Source organism: Cnephaeus nilssonii (assembly GCF_951640355.1).
Source record: "Cnephaeus nilssonii genome assembly, chromosome: 13".
Classification (NCBI taxonomy): Eukaryota; Metazoa; Chordata; class Mammalia; order Chiroptera; family Vespertilionidae; genus Cnephaeus; species Cnephaeus nilssonii.
Genome location: NC_137084.1, coordinates 22,492,907 through 22,506,228, shown reverse-complemented (window position 1 = coordinate 22,506,228; position 13,322 = coordinate 22,492,907). Strand labels below are relative to the sequence as shown.

Genomic DNA, 13,322 nt, shown 5'->3' with positions numbered 1-13,322 from the left:
CTCCTTTTCTCACATAATCAGCACAATGGCAAACTTTAACGATTTCCCAGGTTATACTATGATACGGAAAAAAAAATAAAGAGCTCCTTTAAGCGCAAGTTTCCTTCATTTCACTACCATGCAAAAGCCCTGTGATTGGAAAATCCCTGTCTTCCTTCCATTCCCCATTCCCTTACTCCAAAGTGAATACACTTCTGAAAATAAATTATCGAGCTCAAAAGGCTGTGGCGCTCCATACTCATTTGATGTTCCTTGACTTGACTAATTCAAAAAATTTAATTTCAAGAACACCTGTAAGCCCAGCAGAACTGCTGAGTTTAATTATCATACTGGGTTTCTTTAAAGACATCCACGCTTTTCTTTTTGTAGTCACTTTTTTTTTTTTTTTTAAAGAAACATTATGATGTCCCTGAAACATTTATTCATTATGCCTGGGGAAAGAAGGTGTCTCGTACGACCAAAGGAAAACCTTCGCTTCACTTACCTAGAGGGGGTCCATGTGTCATGAGAATGTCGATGCCCTCGGGGATGAGGTTCCATTTGTCCAGCAGAGACTGACCTCTGGGTAGGTTAAAGCCCCATCCATTAAACCACGGGGTCCTTTGGGGAGATAATGCACATGGTGTCAGGCCAGCAGTGCCTCGTTTCTGTCCTGCAGTATTTCTCTCGCGCGCATTCCCCCAGGTTTGCATGGCTCTCTTTTCTCCTTTTGATGGTTGGCCCTGGCAGCGGGATGCTTTTTTGTTGACTTGCTTCAAAACCAATCCATTTGAGAGCCAGTGTGGAGCCTGCGAATGGTTCAACTAGAAAGGGGCACGCTCGCCTTTGAGGTGGAGACTTTCCCAGCAGACTTCCATCAAAATCTTCACAATGCTTTGTCTTCCCCCAAACCTCAGTGCTGCCTAAGATGCTCCGCCCAGATCCGAAGCGTTCCCACCCTTCCTGTAATGCCTCAGAGCTGAGACATTCCATCAGTCAGTACCTCTTTTCCCCATCACTGTGGAGCTACTGCCCCAGAAAGATGCTCGCTAAAGTCCTTGGAGAGAGGGCCAAGTGCTCTGAAGGCAGAAACCGCTGTATGTGGAGAACACCTTGGTCTGGGAATGCTGGGAAAAACATGGGGGCTCTGAGGTGAGAAGGGACACAGTGAACAAAAGGCCAAGGTGGAATTTTCTTCCTGTTACCAAAGGGAAGATTTCTGGGGACATCCCTGGTCACTCTGGAATCTACTCTCCTGACAGTGAGTGTGAGCAGCCCCCGCCCCCTGCCTCAGGAACTTGTGCTCTAGAAATGAGGTTCTGGGATCAATGATACTGGGGGGAGGGGGGGGAGGTATTTTTATCCATCCAATGAGCATTTCTAACTGGGGCTGAAAATGTCTCTACCATTTATCATAACAGGAGAATGACCAATTTTTCTCTACAAATACCACAGGCTAAATGACATCAGAACAAAGCAGTTCCCAATGCTGTCCTATTCCCAAATATCTAGCTATAACCATTAGTTTTTGAAACCGATTCTTTTGTTCTATAGGAAAATTCCAATCTTATTCAAAGCCAGTCTTGGCCCAGACCAATCAGATTCTTTCAAGACTCTGAACTCAGAAAACTCTGATGCAGCATTTATTTGGTGGTGGACATGCGTAGTCAAGGCAACTAAAAGCCATGAGAAAGTCCACGTTACAGGTGAGAATCTCAGTTCCCCGATGAGGTTTGAGAGAGAAAGTTCCAGAGATAAGAGACTGTGTAGCCCCAGTGAGAAAAAGAGAAACCAAGTAAGTATCTGACTTGGTTCCTAACTGCTTTCCAAGTTCCTAAGCCATCCTCAGGAAGTTTACTTGTAATAACAATAGTAATACAATCCTACCTAATAATAGACAAATATGCAAATTGACCGCACCTTTGCTATGCCCAGGCCACGCCCACCAACCAAGCCATGCCCACCAACCAATCAGGATGAGTATGCAAAATACCCCAACAAAGATGGTGACTAATTTGCATATCAAGACAGCTTAGAAAGAAACCAAGAGATGCTGAAGGGAGCAAAGCTGCGGAGAAGCAAGCAAGCCGGGGGGGAGAAGAAGGGAGGAGCGGAGGCAGGGCCGGGGGAGAAGGAAGGAGAGCGGGGTGGGCTGGCGGAGAAGGCGGGCCGGGGGACAAGGGAGGAGCGGAGGCGGGGCCGGGGGAGAAGGAAGGAGAGCGGGGCGGGCTGGTGGAGAAGGCGGGCCAGGGGACAAGGGAGGAGCGGAGGCGGGGCGGGGTAGAGTGCAGCAGGAAACCCTATTGCAGGATTTTTCCTGCAACGGGAACACTAGTAACAATAATAATAATTATTATTAAAGATATTATTTATTGAATGTTTATGTCAATGTACTATAAAGCACTTTATCTGTAGTTACATATTTAAACCTCACAACAAGCTCATGATGTGGGTACTATGATTAACCTCATTTCACAGATGAGAAAACTGAGGCCCAGAGATTTCAAGTAAACACAACCAATAGATTGGACATAAACCCAAGCAGACTGGTTCCAAAACCCATACTCTTAACCACCATGCAATTCCTGTTTATATACTACCTGAATTAACGTACAACTTTCTGGCTGTGGGCGAGCCTTTTCTGTACTCTTTCAAGGTTGAGTGTTGCTTGAAGCCAAATGCCTTCTCAACTAGAATAATATATCTATGGCATGGTTCTGAAATCCAGCAATGAGATGGTGAAATGGACAGCAGTAAGATGGTGGAGTGGACACCAATGGTTTTTCCTGTTCAGCTCTTTCCTCTTTCTTTTGGTAACGGCATCCGAATTGCCTGGGCACTGTCTTAGCCACCACACAGATAACCTGGGCTTGAAATTAAACCACCGCCAAGAAAGCCAAGGAACAGAATGCCTTGATGACTCTGTTGGACATGGGGATCCAGCTGCGCCTGGAGCCAATCACATGTTCCTCCCAAGTGCGTGAGCCAGAAAAACCCCTTTCTTTTTATCAGCTTAAGCTAGATCCTGCTTCTTGCATCCAAAAGAGTCCTAATGTGAATTGCATTTAATGTAGAAATGGCCTGCGTGCCTACAATAGGCAATGATCTCTCCCCACCCCCAAGATGTTTATGCTCCAATTCTTGGAACCTGAAAATACGTTACCTTAACATGGCAAAGGGGAATTAAGGTTGCCATGGAGTTCAGGAGCTAATCAGCTGGCCCTAAGTGAGGGCAATTATCCTGGGTTACTTACTAGGAGGCCCGGTGTAGCCACAAGGTTCCCTGAAAGTGGAAGAGGGAAACAACAGGAGATTGTGGGATGCAGGTAAAAAGGACTCAACCTGCTGTTGCCGGCTTTGAGGCTGGAGGGAGAGGAGCACAAGCCAAGGAATGTGGGCAGCCTTTAGAAGCTGGAAAAGATAAGGACAGAAAAGGAATTCTCCCATGGAGCCTCCAGAAAGGAACACAACCCTGCTGACTCCTAGATTTCAGCCTAGCGAGACCGTGTCAGACCCCTGACCTACAGATTGTAAGGTAATGAATATGTGTTGGTTTAAGCCACTACATTTGTGGTGATGTGTTACAGCAACAATAGGAAACTAATACAGTATGTAAAATGTCTGAGCTGGCTACACAGTTCAGGGACTGTGAGTGGCCCTGGCCTCACGTGCTACACAGCACATGTTGAATCAAGGCAGCCCTTCCACCGGCACGCGGCCTCGCTCAGTTAGGTGCAATGCGGATGGTTTCCTCGGAGGAGAAGGCAGTGCTGGCTCTCTTATCCTGGCTGCCGGGGAGGCACCGGGCGTCGCAGGCATGTGGACGATGCCAGGGAGATCCTTCCAGAGTTCAATTAGTCCGTCCCGTTCTCTCTTGTCTTCTAGGCCTCCCTGCCTTCAGACTCTGACACACTTTTATTAGGGTCTAAAGCAGAGCTTTTCCAGTTTGAGATGCCCATCCTCCCCCTGCATTTTACAATGACCCTTTTCCATGATTTGTCTTAGAAGGAGAAAGAAAAAGAAAAAAAAGGCAAGTTTAGAACCCAATGAAAACTCCAGTGAGCATTTTGGCCCACGAGAGAGAAAAATAAGCAAAAACATCTGTTTTCCTAGATTTTGAAAACAAGCTTCTGGGTCTAGGGTTCCTGCCTGAATGGCAAATAAAGAAGGACTTGAAAGCGCCCCAAGCACACCCAAGTCGCTGGTACAATGAGGGGCTCTGATTTCGCTGCCAGGGTCTGTCTGCGGGCAGCCTCCGGACCCCCACGACACCCCAGGGGCTTCCAGCCTCAAAGAAACAGGACTTCATTTTTTCAGTCTTTCCAGTTTTCTCCCACAGAATTTTTTCTTAGAAACCCACAGCCCTATCCCCCCAGGAAATGCTCAGTTTTACAACTGCACTGCAAAAGATTATGACAGGCCCATGGTCTACAGACGCCCCAAATTTCACTTGGCTAATGTTAAGCTTGTGACAAAATCCAGAAGTTCCCAAGTTAAGGGTCCACTTCAGAAATGCCTGGCTTTTATTTGGACTCAAACATGTATGTGTACGAGAGCAACAGAGAATTAAGTTGTAGGAAAGGGAACATTTATCAAGGCCCTGATATGCTTTCCACAGGGGTTTTGCATAGACTATTAAATTTGATTTCTCACGACAATCCTTGAGCTAGGTATTACCAGCTTTATTTTTAGATGAAAAAAAAAAAAAAAAGCTGACGATTAGTAATGTCATGTAACTTGCAAGCTCGGATTTAAACCCAGATCTGCTAGCTCAAAAGCTTGTGCTTTTTACTTGCACAATGCTGAAATAAAACCTTGTAGTCCAATTCCAGTTAGGATATCACTCACATAAAGTAAAAACAGGGCTGCTCCGTACAGTCTCTCAGGCTGCGCACTGCACAACCCCGAAGGTGCCTGGCATCGTAAAACAAAGTGTGACTCCAGCAATGTTGCTGTGGCTTTTCTGGGATGTTTTTTGTTCCTCTAGGTCAGGGGTGGGGAACCTTTTTACTGCTAAGGGCCGTTGGGATATTTATAACATCATTTAAGGGCCATACAAAATCATCAACCTAAAAATGAGCCTGCTATATTCGGCCAAATGTTTAAGTAATTCACCCTAATGCTTTGGCAAACATACAGCCCCTGGGCGGGACATTCCCCACCCCTGCTGTACATCCTTTAGGTACGGCCTTTTCCACCAGACAGTGGCCAGGCAATGGGAAAAGCAGCCCAGGGATGGGTTCCAGCGTTATCCCAGCTTGGCCCAATAAATGGGGCATACAGATGTGGGGAGACCCGTGTGCTAATTCTCCTTCTGGGGTCAATTCACTAACTCACGTGGACCTTAAATAAGAGAAGGATCCCCCGTGGGCCCGTTTCCTCTTCTGAGACAGGAATGAGTGGGTGGGTGTGATGACTGGTTTTCAGGATGGCTTTTAGGTTGCTGACATCCTTTGCAGAAGCCTGTACCCAAAGCAGGTACCAGTAGGGGCGCTCTTGCTGGGGAACTGGGGAGGAGCTCTGGACCTGCTGGCTTACTCAGCCCTCTTCCTTCTGACCAACACCTCTGAGCACACCCGGGAAAGCCTGGCCCTTCATGATCTTCCTAGGAGCCCAAATCCTAACATTCTAGAATTCTGTGCAGACCATTGATGTTCTGAGTAAATGCTGTGAATCACTTTCAATGAATTACCTAAATTGCCTGTACAGGACTGAATCCAATGTGCGAGAAATAACTACATAACTACACAGAGTAGAGACAGAATGTGTCAGCATCAACGAAGGATGCTTTATCCAGTTGAGTTTCAACCCATGACACCCCAGCAGTGAGCCCATCAGGGGTTCTTTGGCAAATATGTGCTGCAGTCGCATTGCAGTCAACCTCCAGAGCCCCACAGTGGGTTTTGCTCTGTAGCGATGGGGTCGGGGGGAGAAGGAGGAGGGAGGAATCCAAGGGAACAATGTCTACGGCCTCAGCCAAGGACTTAATAATTAGCGCTAACAAATACCACATGGGAACCAACTTGTAAGACAATGTCCCACAAAGCGCCCTTTTGCCAGTGGGCCAATCGCAGCTCACAACCTCTCCCCTTATAGAGAGGGATTAGAAAAGCCTGGAACGAAGGGAAACACTGCAGCTGCCTGAAGCGATTGGACGGAAGAGTGGGATGGATGGAAGCCAGGGGTGCTTTCAAGGTGCCCTCCCTCTTGCTCTCGGAATTGGAGGCACTTGGCCTCTCCGGGCTGAAAGTCGGGAGCAGGCACTGAGGGAGTTCGCCCAGGCAGAACTTGTTTCCAACAATGTCAATACAAAACAGGTTTTCTGTGAGGAAGCAGGTGGAGATGAAATCACAGCAAAGGTCATCTGTGTTTGCAGTACACAGTGCTGTGGGCAGCAGGGAGGTGCCGGACCATAAATCCTAGGCTTGGACAGGTGAATGGCTATTTACTCCCCCACCAACTTCAGTGGGGGCTGGGCGAACCCCAGGAAAGCCAGTAGTTAGTTGCTCAGCTCAGGTGGGCTGCTCGGGTTCAGTCCTAGTGTTATCAGTGCCAACAATTTCTCCAGGGACAGAGGGGTCCAGGGCAGGCTATATCACAGAGACATGGGACTCTTGCTCAGACAGGCTCCCAGGTGCCTCCTGCAGAGATGAGGACTTGGAAGCCCCAGGGGGCTCCACTGGAATTCTGCCTGGAAGCTGTGAAGGAGAAAATGCAAGGGCTCCCCTACCAGACCTAAGAGCTTGTGTTTCGAGCATACCACTCAGAGGTATGAGATCCAGAGGGTTCTGTAAAAGTGAGCCATGCTTGTTTTGGAGCCAGTGGGTCTGAGCATGGGTCATGGAGTCCGAAGACCCATGTTCACGTCCCACATGTGCTCCTTAATGGCTTCTCTGAGCCTCGGTCACTCATCTTTCAAATAGGAGCAGACTATCTGCCCATGTGGATAAAGTGAGACACTGTAATGTAAAACTTTTGGCAGAGTATTGGCCCAAAGCACTAATGTGCAGCTTTTAATTTGCATACGATATCTTTTAGCAGTCTGATGGCAGGTACACACATATACACGCACACACGCATACACACACGAGTTGCTCGTGTTGCTTTTTCTCTCGACAATTTCCCAAGCTATGGCTCATCAAATCAGAGACATTCCACCTCCAGACTTTTGAAAAGTCCCCAATGAATAGGCAGGCATTACTAGATGGCTAGATAGAGCCTGATTTCCTCCGGCTGACTACTTATTAAACGGCACTTCCTCAGTTCACTTCTGAGTGGAAGTTTTTCAGAAAGGCACGCCCTCGCTCGCTGCCTGGCTCAGTCTTGCATAGACAATCCCATGGAATGTGCGAGCACAGGGCAAAACGGTTAGTCAAGGCTGCTTAGCCGCTAGTACAGGTGGTTAGATTTTGACAGGATCTTAAATTGGGGAAGTTCAAGGAAGAAGGTTACTCCGGGTCCTTGGAATATTTATAACAGAGGGGTCGGAGAGGTTCCCTGGAGGAACTGACAAGCTACTAATGAATGACTTCACCACCCGCCTGGCACCTCCACTAAACAAAACCCAGGATCTGGGAGCTGGTTAGTCCCCACGTACACTTTCTTTTCTAAATGGTGGCGTTTCAGATACCTTCTCCATGCCTGGCATTCCCAGCTGCTGTGCCATCGGCCCATCTCTGCGGGCACAACACACCAGGTCCAAGAGGAGCTAATTTAACCACCGCTGGTTAGAATCACTGCGCACTTCACAGCACCTCTCACCTGCCATGGGGGCTGTCATGATAATTCTTCATCTCTAGCTCACCTGACGGCTCAGCCCTCCCCTGGCTGCATGGCTTCCATCCGTTAAGAAAGCGCAGCTTCCCCGGCACCAGATGTGTCGTCCTGAATATCTGATGAAAGGCAGACACCTGGCCCGCTCCCCTCCTTGCTTCTTTCCTCTGCTTGCCCTGGAGAGCCAGCCTTCGCCCCCCCAGGTCCCTCCTCTCGGCAGCCTGGAAGTTACTTCCTTTCCCACGCAGCTGGAAAGATGCCTTGCATTAGCCCGTGGAGGGACTTTGCACCTTGTGCAGCAACAAAGCGACACAGAGAAAGAGAGAAAGGGACACAACTTAACTTCAGGGTGAGATTTACGCTCCTGTGCAGCTGCCCGGCCCAAACCACGGAGGCTCAGCGTCCCCCAAAGGCAGTGCCGGCTTCTCTTCGCTCTGACTCTGTATCTTGGTCTTTGTTACGAGGGCCTTGGGATGAAAAGAGATGCTGTTTTGATAAAGGACAGGCCTGGGTGAGTCATGTGGTCCGCATGCCGGGACAGGACAGGAGTAATCATACCCGAGACAGTCACCTGAGGCCCATGAGCCACAAGCGGGGGCTTCATAAACCGAGGCGGCTCGCACTCCGGCCTTTACAAACGTGCCGACGGTGTCCCCTTTGTGTGACTGATAAGGAACAAGTGTCAGAATGAAGCCTCTGCTGCCCATTTTCCTTCCCTCTGCTGGAAAGGAGATGATGTAAGCAGAGCTTGCCTCGGGAACCAACGGGGAAAATCACGATGACCTGTTTTTGAACTTGGTGTGCCCTGAATTATTAAAAATCACAGCGCCCGCCCGGCCCTCCCAAGCATACCTGCCTTTAATCTTATACACACGTTCATAGCAGGAAGAGGAAGATTTTCAGTCCATTTCCTTCCCACAGGGATGGGAGGGAGACCGTGCCCATCCATTACCCGGCAGGGCGGGGGACAGGCACGCAGGACTTCTGTCTGGGCGGGCAGGGGAAGCAGGCGTCGCACATGCCTTGGTGCTTCCGGATGTGTCTCTCTGTTTTGTGGCTGAGGAAACCGGGGGACCAGGGCCAGGGTGCCTGGTCAGAGGGTGGGCTCTGACGCAGCAGCTCCCAAATGGGAAGTATATCGACATCTAAGCCCCAGCGGGGAGAATCCCTCCAACAGGACATCACAGCGCCCACCATCCGGGTTTCACAGAAAAGAGGAGGCTCAGTGGATGGCGAGAAGCAGAAACAGAAGAGCAGCATTCACCGTTTCCCTTTGTTTTTGCAATCATTTTTTTTACCATGGTGTAATATGTATAACGTAAAACTTAACATTCTAACCACTGTTTAATGTCTATTTCAGTGGCACTAAGTACATTCACAATGTTGTGCAACCATCACCACCAGCCATCTCCAGACGTTGTCATCATCCCAAACAGAAGCTCTGTGCCCATTAAACAGTAGCTCCCCGTCACCCTCTGCCCACAGCCCCTGGCAACCAGCACCCTACATTCTGTCTCTATCACGGTGACTATGCTGGGTCCCTCATCTAAGTGGAACCATGTAATATTTGTTCTTTTGTGTCTGGCTCATTTTCACCTAGCGTAATGTGTCCAAGGCTCACCCAGGCTGCTGCATGGGTATGTTAGAAATTCATCCCTTTTTATGAATGAATAAATAGTATCCTAGAAATTCATCCCTTTTTATGAATGAATAAATAGTATCCCTCTGCATAGGTATACAGCATTCATTTTCTCAGCTAAGGGTTCTGAAGGTCTAGCATGCGCCAGACACTAAGGTAGACACGGATGCTAAGTCTGAGTCCTTTTCTTCATGAGGTGTGCAGTTCCTGGGTTGAAAGCCCAGAGAGGAGGGGCTCGGGGTGGTATTTGAGTTGAACTGAGTTCCCAGGATAAACCCACAGCTCACCACGTCCTAGGTAAAGTTGCCCTGGACAGAAGTCTTTAAACTCTGGCCTTTACTTCCAAGTAACCTCATTTCAGAGGAACTTGGGGAACATCTGAATGATCTGAGAATTCATCCAGCAACTCCAAGTACAGACTGTCCCCCAGGCCAGGAGGTGACCAATGGCATATTTGGCAGGACTTCTCCCATTTCCTCATGCGCACACGTTCCTAAGGCTCTTCAACTGAAACCAGGACTACAGAACACAAAACCACATCCTCGTAAGAGACGGAGCCGGGAGGGCAGCGTGTGTCACACACCTGGCTGGCTCCAAAGCACAGGGCAGAGAGGACAGCGGAGGAGGTGGGAAGGCTGCCAAGTACTCAGGCAACTCGGCATAGAGCACCTGCAGCTGCCTCACCCCCCTTCCCCACCCCGGAGACATGTCACAGAAACGCGTAGCAGGTAGAGAGTGTTTTTCTAACAGATTTCCCAAAAGAGTAAAAAAAAAAGAGAGAGAGAGAGAGAAGGTGAGTTCAGGATTAGCTAGATTTTGTCGTTACAAAGTGAACTCTTAAAAATTGATGGACAGATGAAATCTCTATACAACATTTTATTATGTGTAACTTAGTTTAGAATGTGTGAGTGCGTGTGCGTGCACGTGTGTGTGTGTGTGTGTGTGTTGTCACGTACATTTACATCACAAATGCTGGTTTCCTCTTATACTATTTCATATTCTAGGGCCCCAGACAGATGTAGCTGGGGAGGATTATGCTGTTAAGAAGGTTTGCCACTTGGAAAACAGATCCAAAGAGAATAAGTGATAAGCGGACAATAAAATACTATGTAGCCATTAATTAAACATAACACAGTCTGTTTCACCACTGTGTCCCTGGCACCGGGCACGAACAGACACTTAAGGATTTGAGCTGAATTGAGTTATGAATGTTCACGAAGAGTTTATCACTTACATGCGGAAATGTGTATTCTTGGATGGCCAATGGGAAAGCAAAGTATTAATTTGCTTTTCAGTATGAATTCAAGTCTGCAAAAAAAATGCTTAGGGAAAAAGAAACAGATCAACATGCTGAATGAATGGTTATCTTAGGGGTGGGAGAGAATCAAGAACAACTTTTTTTCCTCCTTCTTTCTGTTTGTCCTATTTTCTACTTTTTCTATACTGACTTTATATCATTTAGGGAAAAAAAAAATTCAGTGTATAAATCTCCATTCAGCCAAATGCAAGTGGAGCGTGGAGGGAGCTATCTGGAGATTTCATTATCTGCTTAGACTAGACTCTGACTGCAAAGCAATTTCCTCCTGGGGGTGAGGAAATTGGTGGATTTGGGGCACTTTTGTTCAGGAAGATGATGCAGGGCTTGCCTTTTCTTTCCCCTCCTCATTACCATCTGTGGGGACAGAAGGGCTTCTGCAGTAGCAAAGGTCTTGCATTCATTCAAGTATTCAATACGCATTTACTGAGCGCCTGCTGTGTGCCAGGCACCCTCACGGTGGCTCACCTCGCATTTTACGGAGGAATTCCAGCTTAAACGTGGGTAACATTACGTAACTGCCTAGTCCGTTTGACCAATCATTCTCTCATTTACCAGTTCACAATAAACCCAAGTGGTGGGCAAGGTATTCATTTTAGAGAAAGTACTGTACAGAAATAGGAATTCCAGTAACTTGCCCAAGGCCACAGACGGCTGAGACAGCATGAACATAATTTTGTAGTCCAGTGATTCCATGTGAAAGGTTAACAGTTAGGTCTGGGTTCAAATTCTGACTGTTATCTGCTTAGCAGTGTGACGACCTTGGGCAAGTTTTTCCGTCTGATCTCGGATTTCTCTTCTATAAAGTGGGGATGATAATACCAGTCACACAGATGTGGTGCGAGAATTGAATGGGATAATATATGTAATGCATTTAGCAGCGTGGTTGCCCTCTATGAAGAATTAGGTATCAGCTCTTATTGTCATCATCATTATGGATGTTACTATTATAAATACTATTATCGCCAACTCTTTGGTTTCTGTTTTCTAATTTATCTTCCTCGTATCCCGACAAAAGCGTGCCTTCTCTCCATTTCTCAGATTTAGAATGTGGGTACCAAAGAAGTGGCTGAATCTGCCTCGAAGCAACAAGCGATGGGATGGCATTCAGATACTGTGGACCAGCTTTCGGTAGGAAGACACGGGCTCCTGTCCTGGCTCTTACAACTTACTTGCTACCTAACCTGGAGCAAGTAAATCTCTCTGATCTCCTGCTTCCTTAACTGCAGTGGGGTACCAAGTCCTATGAAACTTGCAAGGTCACCAAACAAACACGTACGTGCGTGTAAGCGAGTAGCAACTACAGGGAAAGTGCCTTCCGCTGGAGTGTCTTCTAATTCCCACGTCCCTGGCTGCCCATGTTGCCTGTTTGTGCCATTGGAAAAGCTCAGAAGGACCAGAATAAGTGACAAGTAGGTCAGATGTAAGTTAAACTGTTGGCCCCATTTATCCACCATTTTGGCTCGAAACGACTAGTTTCAGTCCAGACCGATTTAGCAGAGCGAGAGAACTGTGACGGCGCACGGGCAGTACACACCATCAGAGGAATGAGTGAAAAGCTGAACCTGCCCCTTCAATTCAGAGGTTAAAGCAAGCAGACAGACCCGGTGTCTCCCTGACGGTGTGCCAGCCAACCATGTATTATTAATTGGGCTCAGCAGACATTATTGAGCACCTTCCCCTGCGAGGCTCTGGCAAGGCCTCCAGGGAGATCTGAATACAATGAGAGACCATCCCAACCTGCCATCTGGTTGGGATAACGAGATAGTCAAAATTGTTCTCCTCTCTCTCTCTCTGCCCATTAAAATTCTCCTCAGCCCTCAAGGCTCAACTCATCTTTTCCCCAAGAAGCTTTTCCCAATGCCCTCAGCACTTTGTTTAATTGTCATTTGTGAAATTTATCATAGTCTGCATTATTACTGGCCTGCGCGCGCACATGTGTGTGTTTTAACTTATTTCCCATGTCATTCCTACAAGCATTTCAGGCAAAAGTGGGGTTATGAATATGTCTCTCTTGCCCAACAGATTGTGAGCCATGTCCTGTTTATAGTGGGTCCCCAAGATCTAGCACAGTGCCTGATACATAAGAGATGTCAAGAAAATATTGACAATAATCAAAACAGCAAGAGAGTTTAGAGTAAGTGCCCAAGGGAATAATGGGATTGGAAGTTAGGATGGGGCAAACAGATTAAGATTGGGTTTTAAAACAACAAAAACAATTTAAAAATAGTTTATTATCACATGGGCCTTTGCTGCCAAATATGTGACTACTGAGAACTCAAAATGTGGCTTAGTGTGAATTGCGAAGTGTTGTAAACATGAAAATGTCATTTTGGATGCTTCTTACAAAAAGATAAGAATGTAAAAATACCTTAATTTATATATACATTACATGTTTTGGAGACAGTGGATTAAATAAAATATATTATTGAAATTAATTTAACTTGTTTTTACTTTTTAATTAGGCTATCAGAAAATCTTAAGTTACATATGTGATTCCTGTTATATTTATATTAAAACATGCTATCACAGACTGCACAAATGTGTGTACTATGATTTAGTAATCCCTGTTTAATGATTATATCCTAATAAAGTAATTCAAAAGCAAGGGAAAAT

At 46.9% G+C, this 13,322-nt stretch overlaps 1 protein-coding gene across 5 annotated transcripts in view; it reads right to left on the bottom strand.

Moving 5' to 3' along the window:
• The window catches only part of MPPED2 (metallophosphoesterase domain containing 2), a 173,155-nt gene that overhangs the window by 6,945 nt on the left and 152,888 nt on the right, over positions 1 to 13,322 (bottom strand). For all 5 annotated transcript variants that reach the window (XM_079787843.1, XM_079787842.1, XM_079787846.1 and 2 more), the window contains one exon: positions 485 to 600. In XM_079787843.1, coding sequence (XP_079643969.1) covers positions 485 to 600 — 116 coding nt within the window. The remainder of the gene's footprint in view (positions 1 to 484; positions 601 to 13,322) is intronic.